The sequence below is a fragment of the Halichoerus grypus genome, chromosome 14, assembly GCF_964656455.1.
Source record: "Halichoerus grypus chromosome 14, mHalGry1.hap1.1, whole genome shotgun sequence".
NCBI classification, from domain to species: Eukaryota; Metazoa; Chordata; class Mammalia; order Carnivora; family Phocidae; genus Halichoerus; species Halichoerus grypus.
The window spans coordinates 17,845,286-17,861,450 of NC_135725.1; the positions used below are offsets into that span (position 1 = coordinate 17,845,286).

General features: G+C 40.7%; 1 protein-coding gene across 6 annotated transcripts in view; it reads left to right on the forward strand.

Annotated features, from left to right (window-relative positions):
* Nucleotides 1–15,955, forward strand: part of GCNT1 (glucosaminyl (N-acetyl) transferase 1) — a 28,817-nt gene extending 12,862 nt beyond the window's left edge. For 4 of the 6 annotated variants that reach the window (XM_078062226.1, XM_078062224.1, XM_078062225.1 and 1 more), the window contains 2 exons: nucleotides 8,713–8,859; nucleotides 10,235–15,955. In XM_078062226.1, the coding sequence (XP_077918352.1) occupies nucleotides 10,378–11,664 (1,287 nt within the window). In that variant the 5' untranslated portion in view covers nucleotides 8,713–8,859; nucleotides 10,235–10,377 and the 3' untranslated portion in view covers nucleotides 11,665–15,955. Of the gene's footprint in view, nucleotides 1–3,680; nucleotides 4,441–8,712; nucleotides 8,860–10,234 lie in introns of those variants that run through there. The other 2 variants (XM_078062228.1, XM_078062227.1) reach the window with 2 other exon arrangements.
* The last annotated feature ends 210 nt before the right edge of the window (nucleotides 15,956–16,165 follow it).

Genomic DNA, 16,165 nt, shown 5'->3' on the forward strand with positions numbered 1-16,165 from the left:
ATGATCCCAGGCTCCTGGGATCGAGGCCCGCATCGGGCTCCCTGCTCAGCGGGGAGCCTGCTTCTCCCTCTCCCTCTGCTGCTCTCCCCCTCCTTGTGCTCTCTCTCTGTCAAATAAATAAATAAAATCTATAAAATAAAAAAACAAAAAAACTGTGTGTGTGTGTGTGTATGCGCAAAGTAGATATATTTCATTCAAGGCTACAAAGGTCTGCCTCTACAAATGAACTCTCTTGCCTTAGAGGACAGGTTTTTCCCATTTCAAGGTTTCCATTGCTCGTGCATTAACAAAACGGGAGATAACACGAAACCTACATAGGCAGTAAGAAACACTAGTCTGAGAGGGAGGCAGACAGATGATCTTTGTTCTTCATGTCCAAAATTTCATGACACTAAGCTCAAAAAAGACCCTTTTTTGCATGTTCAGACAACCTGGTTCACTCCTCCCAATGCTCTTGTAATAAATATCCTTTAATGTCTGTCTTCTCTTAATTTCAAAAGCCTCTTCTAAGTAACATTTTCTACCGGTAGTCACCCACTCTGAAGGTCTAGTCTAGTTGTAAGCCAGCTGCTTCTTTTAAAAAAATCATAATAAAGAGGTTTTAAAAAAACTCTTGAGGTTAAAACTATGTAAAACTCAGTGGCATTAAGTACATCCATCTCCACTATCCATTTCCAGAACTTCTCATCATCCCAAACAAACTCTGTACCCAATAAACTGTAACTTCTCCCCCTGCACACATACTACCCCCAGCCCCTAATAACCTCTGGTGTACTTTCCATCTCTTACGAATTTGATGACTCTAGGTGCCGCATTTAAGTGGAATCATGCGGAATTTATGTTTTTATGACTGACTGACTTCACGTAGCACGTCTTTAGGGCTCATCTGTGTTGTAGCTTGCGGCAGAATGTCATTCCTTTTCAAGGCTGAGTAATATTCCTCTGTATGTATACCCCATGTTTATCATTTGCTTTTCCTGACTACTAATATAATGCCTTAATTCTGGTACTTTTGTGCAATTATGGGCATTCTTTTGGCTTTCAAGGGAGTGTATAAAACTTGTGAATCCATATGTATTCTTTTTTTTAAAAGATTTTATTTATTTTAGAGAGAGAGTAAGAGAGTGCGAGCGGAGGGAGGGAGAGGGAGGTAACCCCCAGCAGTCTCCATGCTGAGCACAGAGCCCGACTCGGGGCTTTATTGCAGGACCCTGAGATCATGACCTGAGCCAGAACCAAGAATCAGCCGCTTAACTGACTGAGCCACCCAGGCACCCCCATATGCATTTCTAGCACTGAATTATAAATTTGAAGAGGATTCAAGATATCAAGAAAGCATAGGTACTAACGGGTGGGATCAGTGGGACATTTTTTTGCTGTGGAAAACACAATTTTTGGTCTGAAGGGCACATAATTCTGGAATCCTGTTTGAAGTGACCAGCTATATTCCTACATTTCCTCATTTCCATGTCTGCCTTGTACTGAGCACGTGCTTTCAGCCCTCTACTCCCTTGGTCACACCATCTGGCTTTAGTTGTAATATCTTATTTCATGTGGAAAGCCCCCTTTCCAAAGAGGGCACAGGAAACTAGGATCCAGTGCCGGTCCTAGAAGGTTTTCCCTGTCGCCCCTGTTTCCGTGGCTGGAGCCCAAGGGAACTCTGGAATGAACTCTGGGACACAGTGACCTAAACTGTGGAGCTCGGTGTTTTTAATCACGGTCCTAAGTTTTGGGGACTCCAAGCGCTTTTCCTGGCCAGTCGGGAGGAGCAGACACTGTTGGGGGGGTCTCAGGAGCTTGCGTTAGGTGACACCTCAGAAAATCTTGGCGCCTTGCTGCAGTGAGTCACAGATAGCAGGCGGGCGACCGACCAGGTTCCCCCAGATGAGGGGAGGCCATGGAGACACACAGGTGGTAAATGGTAGGAAGTCGCCTTGAGATCTCATCCACTTCCTTTTCCCTCCCTCGGCTGCTTCAGGGTGCTTTGGGGTCCCGATCCCCTGAGATGCTTGGGCAGCTTTAGCATCAATCGCAGTGGTGGGTATTCTGCTCCGGGCACAGCAGCCTCTGGGTCACGGAATAATAGTCCTTGGGAGTCTGTGAACTTGAGTCACAGAGGAGCCCTGACTTAGCCATCTGGCTGTTCAGTTACGCTTGCCTGTGCGGCCACACACGTGTGTGCATCTACTTGCCTGTGTGTGCGTGCGCATGTATTTTTTTTTTTAAGATTTTATTTATTTATTTGACAGAGAGAGAGAGAGCACAAGCAGGGGGAGCCACAAAGGGAGAGGGAGAAGCAGGCTCCCCGCTGAGCAGGGAGCCCGATGCGGGGCTCGATCCCAGGACCCTGGGATCATGACCTGAGCCGAAGGCAGACGCTTAATGACTGAGCCACCCAGGTGCCCCTGTATTTTTTTTTTTTTTTTAAGAAAAAATATTTCCACTATTAAAAATGAAACAATAGGCACTAGGGAGAGAGAATTAGTCCCATGTATAATAGTTTTGTTTGGACTTAAGCCAGAATGACTGTGGTGGAAATGGTTGAGGAGAAAAGAGTTTACCCCTTTGAAGTCCACCCTTTCATTTTTACAGTTGACTCACCTGTCCGCTCTAACCTGCCCCAAGGTTAACAAAGCTAACCAGTGCAGGGCCCTTTTTATCTTGCCCCTTGTCTGGGAGTCTTGAGAGTAATTAGAGGCTGAACAGGAAAATCCTGATTGTTCTTAGGGGTATGTACGTTATATGCAAATTTATGTAAATAGGGTAAATCCTAGTTTGAGGTCTAAATATTTTATGTCCTATTAGTTTATAATAAAATATGCCTTAATCCCTTCTCCCTCCCTCTTCCTGCTTTGCCTTTTTAAAAATTATTAAAAAAGGAATTTAGGAAAATATAGCCTGAGCCACAGATAGCTCGTTTCTTTAATTTTTTTTCATTTTCTTCTCTTTGTAGTGATACTTCTCTAAATTCACTGAAACTAGTGTGTGATTGGGATGAATGTCATCTTTTGGCATCGGTTTATTTAAAATACTGAGGCTTGTGCTAGTTCTATCTAGGTCTTAGTTATTATATCGCAAAGTCCTCTGTGTCCTGACATATTCCAAACTGCAATCTAGATTCGATAATCTAGGGTTTTAGACTTCCTTACACAGATCACCTCATGTATTTATCCTTGTGAAAACAGTCCCCTACTTTACTTCTGTCCCATCCTTACCATGGTGAGCTGTTGAAGACGAGAGGTGGTGAATTAAATTAGGCAGAGGCCTTTCGCTTGGAGCAGTAATGTACTTTAGAGCCTCTCCCATGGGCAGTTATGTGATGCTGGGCAAAGCACACAACCCATTTCTTTCAACAACCATCTTTCCCATTGCTCTGTCCTCCTAATAAGGTGTCGGTGAATCTTGTTGGGAAAATCGTGCTTATAAGACCAGTGCTCTTCAGAGCTAAGCCACAGAGCACAGTGATGGCTTTTTTCATCATTGCATGTCTCTGATTTCTTTGGAGGCAATGACTATCACCCCAACCCTCCCTCATCTCCTTTGTTTTCAATGTAGTTATAAATTCACGACCCAAACTGCCAGTTTTTTAAATCAGTTTTCAATATGCTTATTCCCATCATTTATTCCATCAGTTTCATCTTGAAGACATCTCTCCTGGGGCCTTTTTTTTTTTTAAATATTTTATTATTTATTTATTTATTTATTTATTTAAGAGAGAGAGCCTGCGAGAGCGCATGCCCCCAGGCTCACGCATGCGAGACGGGGGAGGGGCAGAGGGAGAGGGGAAGAATCTCCTGCAGACTCCTTGCTAAGCACGGAGCCTGACTCGGGGCTTGATCTCACGACCCTGAGATCGTGACCTGAACTGAAATCAAGAGTCAGTCACTTCACCCACTGACCCGACAGAGCCACCCTGTCCTGGGGCCTTCTCATCTGCCCCAGCCTGCTACGGTTATCTGTTGGCCTGTGATATAGTCTAGGATGTTCCTTTACCATCATCCTGGGATGTACCTTTTCTGATTGTTATGTTTTCCCCTTTCTTAGTTTATACTTTAGTTGTTTTTTGGTTTTTTTTTTTTAAGTAAATTCTACCCCCAAAGTGGGTCGACTTACAACCCCGAGATTGAGTCACATACTCTATGGGCTGAGCCAGTCCTGCGCCCCCATACTTTAGTTTTTTTTTTTTTTTTTTTTAAGATTTTATTTATTTGAGACAGAGAGAATGAGAGAGAGAGAGCACATGAGAGGGGGGAGGGTCAGAGGGAGAAGCAGGCTCCCTGCTGAGCAGGGAGCCCGACGCGGGACTCGATCCAGGGACTCCAGGATCATGACCTGAGCCGAAGGCAGTCGCTTAACCAACTGAGCCACCCAGGCGCCCCCCATACTTCAGTTTTGATGGAGTTCATCCTCCAGTAGCTTCCTGAGATAAAGTGCATAAAGGTAAATATTTTGAGACCTTACCTGTCTTAAGATGTAAAATGTTTTTATTTTACCCTTAATTGACTTAGTAATTCACGTGGTTCAAAGAATTCTCCTCTGGAATTCAGTTTCCTTTAGCATTGTCGATGCTGTTGCCATTATCTTCATCATCTGCCTTCTGTGGATGGTTTCTATGAAATGTGAAGACAACTGTGCTTCTGAATCCTGTCTATGGGGCTTATTTTTACCCCTCTGGAGATCTACGTGATACTCTCTTTACCAGTATTCCAGTATTTCATGATTCAGGAACGTGTCTTGGTGTGGATCTGTTTTCACCCATTGTATTGATATTCCAAGGAGTGTCAATCTGGAAACTATTCCTTCTTTGTGATACATTTTTCCCCCTCCAATTTCCCCATCAGTTGGTTTGCCTATTTGCCTAACTAACTCCCTGAGAGTTTTCCTCAACTTTCTTTTCCAACACTGCCATTGAGTTTTGTAGTTTTTCCTCTCATGTCATTAATTTTTAATAGCTTTTTTTTATTTGCTAAATGTTCTGTTTCAGATTAGTTGGAGTCCCTGCTGTGAGGCAGACCTCCCCAAATGTAGTAACGTGAACATTTCCATTTTATTTTTTGCTCACACATTCTGTGGGTCAGGAATTCAGAGAAGACTTGAGTGACTATCGGCTGGAGTCATCTGGTGACTTCTTCAATTACATGTCTGGCACCTGGGCTGGGATGAATGAAGGCTGGGTTCATCTGGGACTGTTGACTTGGGTATCTTGGACTCTCTGTGTGGCTTATTACATCACGGAAGCTGGTTCTGAAAGGAAGCCTCTGGAGAGCAGATTTTCTAAGACAACCAGTTGGAAGCTGCTTAGTTTTCCATGACCCAGTCTTGGTGGCCACATCGCATCACTTCTGCCGATCTCTACTGGTCAGTGTAGTCATAAGGTTGTCCAAATTCAAGGGGAAAGAAATTTTGACTATATTTTTATTGGTGAATGGCAAGGTCACATTGCAAAAGAGCATACGGGATGGGAGTATTGTTTTGCCTATTTTGGGGGCCCTATAATCTTACTGATTGATTGAATGCAATATTTTTTCTTCTCTCTCTGAGGTTATTATAATTAGTTTTCTTCCTGTACGCAATCTGTTTCTTTGAACATTTGGGGAAATTTCTAATTTAAGCAATGTATTTAAGAGTTGGCCTGGTTGATTCTCTAGTAAATAAACTCCTGCGTTGGCTTGGCTGTCGAAGTTCTGGGAGCTGGTAGCTGCAATAGGGAAGGAGACCTCAATACCTGTTGTCTCTGGGTTCACTCGGTTCCACTGTTTCCTGGTTGGAAACCCTGCTTTCCATTGTGCCTGGTGTGTCCCAGGCTTCAGAGACTAAATCTTGGGTCATGGCCAGTTTTCAGGGTAGAGACCCAACTGCTTTTAAAAAAGCTGCCGGTCAATACTGTTTTGTTTTTGTTTCAGAAACTCTCATCCCTCCTCTGGAATCTGTGCTACCATTTCCCTGAACCTTTTGAAGATCCTGTAGCAAAAATAGAGCTGGTTTTTTCTTTCCCTGCTGTCAGTCTGGGATTCTTGGGTCTGCTTAATCAGTTACCTTTCGTCTGTCTGCTTTTCAAATATTACTTGCTGCTGCTTCTCTCACTCTACCTGAGGACATTTTGTCTGTCCTCCCACTCCAGTGAGTACTCAGCTGCACCTTAGTCCTGACCAGTTGGAATTGCTCATTTTATGTTGGAACACTTCTAGAGACTGTATTGTTACCTCATGTGTGTTCCATGCTTTTCTTCTTGTCCCCTTCCTTGACTCCTCCTTAGTACCAGAATTAGAAAAGATCAGAGTTTACTTTCAGTTTTTATAGAACTTAGTATTCTTGTGCTTCTTAGTTTTAATTTCAAAAAGCCACCTATTAAGAATGGCCTTTAAGTCTTGGCTTTCCCTGTTTTCTTCACATGGTAGAATTATTTTCTTCTTCCGTTTCTCCTTAAGTTGGGTTTTTCTACTTAAAAATATTCATGGTGGGGTCCACATGGAAGTCTTCTCTTTCAAGAAAGGCATCAGTGTTCAAGGGAGGGACTTTCTCTAGGATACTTGCTAAGACAGTTGCCAAGTCCTGTGGTACATTCTGGGCAGGGAAGGCTTGGCGGTGTGTTTGGGTCACATAGCAAAATGGCAGATTATGTGTAAATGGACTAAGACTTCCAAACACAAGGCAAGGATTGGCAGAATCGATTTTTAAAAAGTGATCCAACTATAGGATATCTACAAGAGAAATGGTTTAGATTTAGAGACACAGTTAGATTGCAGTAAAAGAATGCAAATAGATATGCCATGCAAACAAATACCCAAAAAGAGCTAGAGTAACTATACTAAGAGCTGACAAAATAGACTTTAGGGCAAAAATTATTAAAGACAAAGAAAGACATTTCATAAGGAATGGCAAAAAGGAATCAGAAGACTTGAACTCCACTATAAACCAGCTAGGCTAGTGGACATCTGTAGAACACTCCACCCAACATCAACAAAATACACATTCTTCTCAAGAACACATAGAACATTCTCCACGATAGGCCATATCTTAGACCATTAAACAAACCTAGGAGTGTGATTGCCGTGTTGAGAGGATAGCCTCTGTTTAGCTTTATAAGAAACTGCCACACTGCCAAAGCGATTCTACCATTTTGCGTACTTGGAGCTCATTGCTCCTCTTGGATGTGTAGATTAATTCTTTAAAATCAAACTTGGGGAGATTTGCAGCATTATTCAGATATTTTTTTCTACCTCCCATGCTCATGTATACAGCCCTCTCCCCCCTTCCTTTCCTTCTGTAAATCCTATTATACATTTGTTGATAATACTTAATGGTATCTCACATGTCTCTGGGGCTCTGTTCATTTTTCTTAATTTTCTTTTTCTTTTTGTTCCTTAAACTGGATACTCTCACTTGACCTGTCCTCAATTCTCCTGATTCTTTCTTCTGTCAGTTTAAACCTACTGTTGAGCCCCTCTAGATAATTTTTCAGTTCACTTTATTGTACTTTCAATTCCAGATTTCTGTTGGGTTTTTTTCTTTATCATTTTCTGTCTCTTTATTGAAATTCTCAATGTGGTTAAATATGATTCTTATACTTTCAGTTCTTCAGTTCTTTGAAAATATTTATAATAGCTGACTTAAAGTCTTGGTTAAGTCCAATGCCTGGGCTTCCTCAGGGACAGTTTTTATTGACGGCTTTTTTCCTTATATGGGCCAGACTTTCGTGTTACTTGACATACTCTGTAATTTTTTGTTGTCAAAGGGACATTTTAGGTGCATATGGGTGGTTCAGTCAGTTAGGCATCTGGCTCTTGATTTCAGCTCAGGGCCATGAGATCGAGCCCTGCACTGGGTTCCATGCCGAGCGTGGAGCCTGCTTGAGAATCTCTCTCTCCCTCTCTCTTTGCCCCTCCCCTACACCCCTACCCCCGCTCTCTTGCATGTGCTCTCTCTAAAAAAAAGAAAGAAAGAAAGAAAAGGGAGATTTTATAATATGTCAACTGGAAGTCAGACCTTTGCTCCTACCCTGCCCGGGGTTTGGTGGTGTTGCTCTTTGTTTAGTGATTTTTCCAGGTTAATTTTCAAAAGTTTATTTTCTTTGTAGTGTGAGGCCACTTAAGTCCCTGTTCAGTTAGCTTGGAGATCAGATCACTTAATGATTGGACAGAGATTTCTTCAAATGTCTGAACCAGTAAGGAGTAGGAGCTGCCTAGTGGCATCATTTTGTTTATGATGATCTGATGTTTTAATGGTTGCCGTGCTTAAGTATTTTTGCAGAATCTACCCACGTTTCTTGCTAATACAGGTTTGGAGTTGGGTGGTGGACAAGATAGTTGGAAGAAGATGAGATAAGCAGCTAACTCAACTGCAAGATTGTTTTAATGGGCCAGTGAGCACCAGGAATCTTCACAGTGGGGATAGAATATATTCAATTTTCCAGTAGTACTGGACCATTACACGGTTCCTTGGCACCCACTCTGGGACATGTTGCTAGAGTTTTCTTTGGAAAAGCTTGACCCAAATTGTAAATATTTTCAAACCTTTAACAATACACAACCAGCATTAGAAAAACAAGTTAAGATTGGAGAGAAGGAAATTTTAAAAGCAAGAAATGAACCAGCCATAATTTTGAGGGAAAAAAAGTGAATACCTAGGATTAGTTCACGAGCATGCTTTCTGAGTGTGTGTATACTTAATGGGCATTACATTCCTTCACATATTTCCCTTTTCATTTCACAGATTTTTTTAAAAGCCTCATGGGACAGCACTGTTGCTGAATGCCTGGTACATATAAGAAACTTGACTGCATGAAAGGCACTCTCCAAACACAGTATGTTACCTGGAATCCAAGAACTAAATGAGCCAGACTTTCTTTAAGTCTAAATGGTAAAAAAAAAAAAAAAAAAAAAAAAAAATCTAAGTACTTTTCATAACATTATTCTATACTAATAATGTCCAATTATTTATTTGTATTTGCATTATTAATATTCACAATTTATTTCCTAACTAAATATTTAAAAGTTCTAGTGCTAATCCTGGTATTAAAAACCAGTTTCAAATCTCTATAAAGCTGATATGGAGATGATCAATGGTATTTGGCTTTATTTGTTAGAACAGTAACACTTAGGGGTGCCTGGCTAACTCAGTAGAGCATAGGACTCTTGATCTCAGGGTTGTAAGTTCGAGCCCCAAGTTGGATATAGAGATTAAAATAAAGTCTTAAAAAAAAAAAGAACAGTAGCACTTATTAGTTATAGAACCAATTGCCAAGTTATAAAATTGATTTTTGACAACAAAATATATTTTGTAATATTTGTAAACATAATAAAAATGGGTCGGGTTCCTCATTTGAATATAGACAATAGGTGTGTCATACATTATAATTTGTATACAACTGTTGTTTCTCACAAGCATTAATTATTATAACCTGTAAAAGCAATGTAGGAAATGCAAGGCTATGTCTCTATTTTGGACTGTGTATGTCTTCTCTTCCTGGGGTACCTGGTATGGAACTGAACTAAGAGAGATTCAAAACAGACCCAAATCTGGCCTGGTTTCAGCTGGGTCTTCCTGGTTTAGTTTGAAAATTCACTTGACTTGCTTTTCCTTCAGAGATTCTTAGAAGTCACAGCTATTTTTGAATTTCTCCTTAAGAGCACCTCCAGTCCTAAGTTGGTGAAGTGCAGAATGAAGCTGCTTGCTTCAAATATTTGGGGCTGCTGATGCCAACTGATGGACATTAATGGATGCATCAGGAGGAACCCAGATTAGTAATGATTTCAAGGCAAAGGGTGCTTTAGAACTGGCACAGGAGGAAAAACTTATCTCACCAACTGTGGAGAGTTCATTGTAGCCTAGGTCTTCAGCTGTGATTTGTACCTCAATTTTCCTGAGAGGTAACTTCCTAAGAGGTATAACGTAGGATATTTTAGCACATCCTTGTATTTTTTTTCTTTGTTTTTTTAGATATTATGTTTAAACAATCTCCATACTCAACGTAGGGCTCGAACTCACAACCTGAAGATCAGGGGTCATATGCTCCACCGACTGAGCCAGCCAGGAGTCCCCCCTTTTATGCTTTTTTAAGAATCTGGTATTAATATTACAGACTGTGGGTTTCCTCTAACACTAGCCTTTTCTGCTGATTGACCAATTTTGTTCTGTTTTGAACATTTGACCTCATAACAAAGAGGATGGTTTTTAAACCTGAGATGTCGTAAAAAGACTGTATTTATATACATTCCTTCTATTTTTCTTTTAGTGCTGTTCTCCATTTCAAGATGCCTTTGCAGTTTGATAAATGCGAACTGACAACTCTCAGGGCCACGACGGTAGAGAAACCATGACTGCTTGAAGCCTGGAAGACTGCCCTTAATTAAGGAAAATCCCTGATTGTTGTTTGAAATGCTGAGAAAGTTGCTGCGGAAGAGACTTTTCTCTTATCCCACTAAATACTTCTTCCTCCTTCTTGTTTTTTCCCTAGTCACCTTCTCTGTTTTAAGAATTCATCAAAAGCCCGAATTTATAAGTGTTGGACATTTGGAGCTGGTTGGAGAGAATCCTAGTAGTAATATTAATTGTACCAAAGTTTTACGGGGGGATGTAGATGAAATCCAAAAGGTACAACTTGAAATTCTAACGGTGAAATTTAGGCAGCGCCCTCGGTGGACAACCAATGACTATATAAACATGACCAGAGATTGTAATTCTTTCATCAAGAGGCGGAAATATATCATGCAACCCCTTAGTAAAGAAGAGGAAGAGTTTCCCATAGCATATTCTATAGTGGTTCATCACAAAATTGAAATGCTTGACAGGCTCCTGAGAGCCATCTATATGCCTCAGAATTTCTACTGCATTCACGTGGACAGAAAGTCAGAGGATTCCTTTTTGGCCGCGGTGATTGGCATCGCGTCCTGCTTCAGTAATGTCTTTGTGGCCAGTCAGCTGGAGAGTGTGGTGTATGCGTCGTGGAGTCGGGTTCAGGCCGACCTCAACTGCATGCAAGACCTCTACAGGATGAGTGCAGACTGGAAGTACTTGATAAATCTTTGCGGTATGGATTTTCCCATTAAAACCAACCTGGAAATTGTCCGGAAGCTCAAGTCGCTAATGGGTGAAAACAACCTAGAAACTGAGAGAATGCCATCCAATAAAAAAGAAAGGTGGAAAAAGCATTATAGAGTTGTTAATGGGAAGCTGACGAACACGGGGACTGACAAAATGCTCCCTCCTCTCGAAACACCTCTGTTTTCAGGCAGTGCCTATTTTGTGGTCAGTAGGATGTACGTGGGGTATGTGCTAGAGAATGAAAAAATCCAAAAGTTTATGGAGTGGGCTAAAGATACATACAGCCCGGATGAGTATCTCTGGGCCACTATTCAGAGGATCCCTGATGTCCCAGGCTCACTGTCCTTAAGCCAGAAGTATGACATGTCTGACATGCATGCAATTGCAAGGTTTGTCAAATGGCAGTATTTCGAAGGGGATGTTTCCAAGGGTGCCCCCTACCCACCCTGCAGTGGGGTCCATGTGCGTTCCGTGTGCGTGTTCGGAGCAGGGGACTTGAACTGGATGCTACGCAAGCACCACTTGTTTGCCAACAAGTTTGACACGGACATTGACCTCTTTGCCATCCAGTGTTTGGATGAGCATCTGAGGCATAAAGCCCTGGAGACATTAAAACATTGATGGTTCAGTTTAGTCAACTTTAGAAATGAGAAGACGTGTGCATGAGATGCACCCTACCTGATTCTTCTGCCTGGTAATAAACAGAGAAACTATAGGGGGCGCTCTGTGGGTTAGGGACCTCCTTGAAGCTGTGTGATTTCTGCCCAGCACAGCACCATGGGTTAGAAAGGTTATAGCATTAAATGTTGACCTTGAGTTAGCATGGGGTCAGGGTAGGTTGGGAGGCACTCTGGGGGGCAGTGGCCCACGTAGCTGGGGATGCGGCTGAATGCAAAAACCAGCCTGTTAAAAGAACTCAGGGACTTAACAAAATGACCAAGATTTCATCTGTGCCAAAATTACTTTGAGAGCTTTACTTATGACAATTTTCTTGATTTGAATAAATTTATAGCAACAACCAGTTGTAAGGATATAATTTATCTTGCAGGTTTTATGTGGTGAAATAGAAATTTGACTTTAAATGGTCCTCGTAAATAATTTACTTTCTGCTGTAACATTGTGTTATGTAGCATGTCGGTATGTGTCATCTCAGGGAACTTGAAAAAATGGGGCTTCACTGAACGTGAATATTTCTAATTTTTGCTTCTAACAATGTCTATATGTTTTTAAAAACAAAAGAAAAAGTGGCAATGTCTAGCTTCGTTGATTCTATGAATCATCTTAGCTTATTAGAAAAGATACCTTAAGTTATTTAAAAAGTTAAGAGATCTTTGTTTATTATTATAGTCTCTACAGAGAAACTCAATTTTCCAAATACTTGTCTCGACTCACCCCTGCCCCTGTCTCCTCAGACCTGCTATCAAGCTATAGAAAAACTTGTTTTCATAGTGCCTCAGTTCTCTTAACGTGATCCAAGACAGAAAGGGAGTAGTGTGTATGGGGAGTGGGGATCTAAGACAGAAAGGGTGTAGTAGGTATGGGGAGTAGGAGAAGAGGCGGCCATGTTTGGGCAGTTTCTGAGGCCTATGATGAATGTTCTAGCAGTCATTCATCTTACTATAGCCAGATAGTAAGGCTATTGCTCTTGGGACCCGCTTAGGTCCAGCTTCCCAGGGACTTGCATCTAATGTCACCTGTGTCTCCACTTCAAAGGACTGGCTGGCTTCTGCTGTCCTTGCTTCTTCATGTTACCTGCCCCTTAGTTATTCCTTAGCCCTTGGATTGTAAGTTTCCTTCTTCCTTAGAAGGCATAAGCTGTTTTTTCACATGCCTATGGTGTCTGCTCTACTTTTCCACCAAAAGACAAATGATTCCAGGTTGCCATTGTGCTATCTCATATCTCAAAGTAAATGAAGATTAGAAAGAAAACGTTCTTGGGTGCCTGGGTGGCTCAGTTGGTTAAGTGACTGCCTTCGGCTCGGGTCATGGTCCCGGAGTCCTGGGATCAAGTCCCACATCGGGCTCCCGGCTCCGCAGGGAGCCTGCTTCTCCCTCTGACCCTCTCCCCTCTCATGCTGTTTCTCTCTCTCTCTCAAATAAATAAATAAATAAAATCTTAAAAAAAAAAAAAGAAAGAAAGAAAATGTTCTTTTGCTAAGCTGATAGTGTTCAGCCAGAGATCTAACAGGAAATGGGACACCTTATCATTTAGCTGAGGCTCTAAATGATCAAAACTATGTACTTCATTATAAAGCATAGCAAATTTAAGTGATACAGAAGAAATTCATAATACAAGCAGTTTTCAGGCATTCAACTGAGAAAATATTCTTTATTCCTTAAAGTTAGAGAACATTTTCATTTTATGGAGAGCTTTGTTCTACCGACCCTCCTGAATGAAATTTTCACATTTTTAAAAGCTTTGTCATCATGTGTAAACGTGCAAGTCAGTAGATTGCTGTTTTGCATAATTAGATAAGGCAGCCAATGTTGGACCAGGAAAACATACTCTGAAAACTCAAAGATGATGTCCATGAGGGCATAAGATGATAGTGCTGCCTCTCTCGCCTTCTAAATCAGTTTGTTCTTTTAATGCATGTCAAATGTTTCTCCCATGCTCTTAGCAGAAGGATTTACCTATGGATGGGTCCTTTTTTTTCTCTAAAATTAGTGGTATTCATTGACAAATACTTTGTCTTATATTTTTACTGCATTCATGGTGTCTTGTTTTATGTGCATTTTCATTTCTTATTTTGAAAATTTGCAAATTTACAGGAAAGTTAAAAATAATAGTACAGTGAACACCATATAACCCTCACCTGGAATCGCTGATTGTTAACATCATGTCCCACTTGCTTTAAATTATATGGATTTTGGAATTTAGCAAAAATTGAAGGTTAAATCTATCTTTTTAATTTACAAATATCCAAGGTTATTTACCTCAACACTACTTTGTAATGTGACGGCAAGTGATTTACATTTAAAACTGATAGGTTTTGAGAGATTTTTCTCCACCATAGATACAAAAATAAGACTTTAGAGTGTCATCTCCCCAAGTCCCACACTAAAACTATGGACCTACTGTCTTCTATATAGCTGTGGTACCTCAATATTCTAGAATGGCACTTGGTGAGATATGTCTGAACATTACCCTATTGCTAATGCCTGTTACAGGAATTATATAAAATCTGTTTATTGTGACTTCCTTTTATACATTTTAGCATAACTTAAAGCAAATAAAATTCATACTATGGGACATGGGTGACTGGCTGGCTCAGTCAGTAGAGCATGCGACTCTTGACCTCAGGGCTGTAAGTTTGAGCCCCATGTTGGGTGTGGAGATTACTTAACAATGAAATCTTAAAAAATAAAATTCATACTACTGGGACAAGCAATTTGAAAAATCAAAAAGACCGTTTCAAAAGGAAGCAAAAATGCAAGTTGAGAAAGATATAAATTGTTCCCTGTATGTCAGTTATTAAACACTGCTTTTACCGTCACTTAAGGTCTTACGTAGGGAATTATTAGGAATCATTCACAAAACATAAACTGCAATTTTGAGATGGAAGGTTTATTCTAGTTAATGAAGTAATGCATCAAATAACATCACTTATTAAGTGCAAGAGTTAATAAAAACTTCTTTTTTAGGCAGTTACCCAGGCTCTTCCACACCATAGCAAACAACTGTTAAACTTTGCAAATGTGAATCGTTAGGCAGGAAAAAGTTTTACTCTACCCATTAAGGTTCTTCTAGCTGGTCTAAGAATCAAATTGACATGAGACTGAGTAAGGAGAAATTAACAAGAGAAAATCAAACAGGGATGCCTGGCTGGCTCAGTCAGTAGAGCATGTGACTCTTGATCTTGGGGTCATGAGTTCGAGCCCCACATTGGACGAGGAGCCTACTTAAAAAAAAGAAAAAAATCAAACTAATAAATAACATGTATACCTTCTGTGTACATGGGAGAGACCCAGGAAAGCAGTAACTCCCTGGCTGAAGCCATTACCTTAAACATCATCTCCAGTTAAAGACAAAAGGTGTTGGGGGTGGGGAGTCTGTTATGGGAGGTTACCAGAAAAAGCATAATAAACCAGGGTAAGGTTACTATACAGATTTAAGTCCATGCCTTTTCCATTGATAACAGTTTCTAGAGATTTAGAGTCTTCTCCCTCTTCTTGGTACTGAGGGAGACACCCTTATAAATGGAGATTTCTCTTGTATATGTAAATGTCTCTTAAAAGGGTAACTTATACTCAGTTTTCAGAGTTTTTGAGTCTGCAGTCTCTTAAAAATAATCAGCTTAGGGGTTCCTGGGTGGCTCAGTCAGGTAAGCGTCTGACTCTTGATTTTGGCTCAGGTTGTGCTCTCAGGGTTATGAGATCGAGGCCCACATAAGGCTGGGGCTCTGCGCTAGGCAGGGAGTCTGCTTGAGATTCTTGTCTCTCCCTCTGCCCCACCACTCACTCATGCGCCGTCCCCCCCAAAAAAATAAATAAATAAATCTAGGGGAAAAAAATAACCAGCTTGAAATAATTAATATGCCAAAGAGGCACATTTTGGGGCAGCAAAATTTGCTCCCTCTCCAGAAGCATTGTCTCCAAACATGGATTTGTGTCATTCATCAAATACAATTCACTCAAATAACGTAAGTAGATGTTCTCTTGTAGTTATTTAGGGGAGGAGGAAGCCATGTCCCATGTTTTAATTTATTTCATCTGTAGGGTCAATTAAACTGGATTTTTGTAGTTTGCTTAGAAAAATAACTTATTTCTCATTATGTTAAATATAAAATAAATGCAACACTGTTTCGTGGCAAAAGTGGCTACCATAGGTTTTACTCTTTTGATTGTGGGCAGGACTGAATGCATTTGTAACTAGTCATATCACCATTAAAATCAGCCATTCAGAAATCAATGCCTTGTCTCCACAAATTACTCTTTTTTCCTTAGCTACCAGCACTTAAATTTAGTAGCTGGTGTGGTACTTTGTAACCAAGAAGTGTTGTGTATGAGTATTGATTAAAAACATTAATTCTCCAGGCAGAGATGTCTGAGAGGAAGAGGGTGTGGCAATGGTAGAAAATTTAACACAGATTATGCAAAAAGATTCAGACCAGGCCTTTAG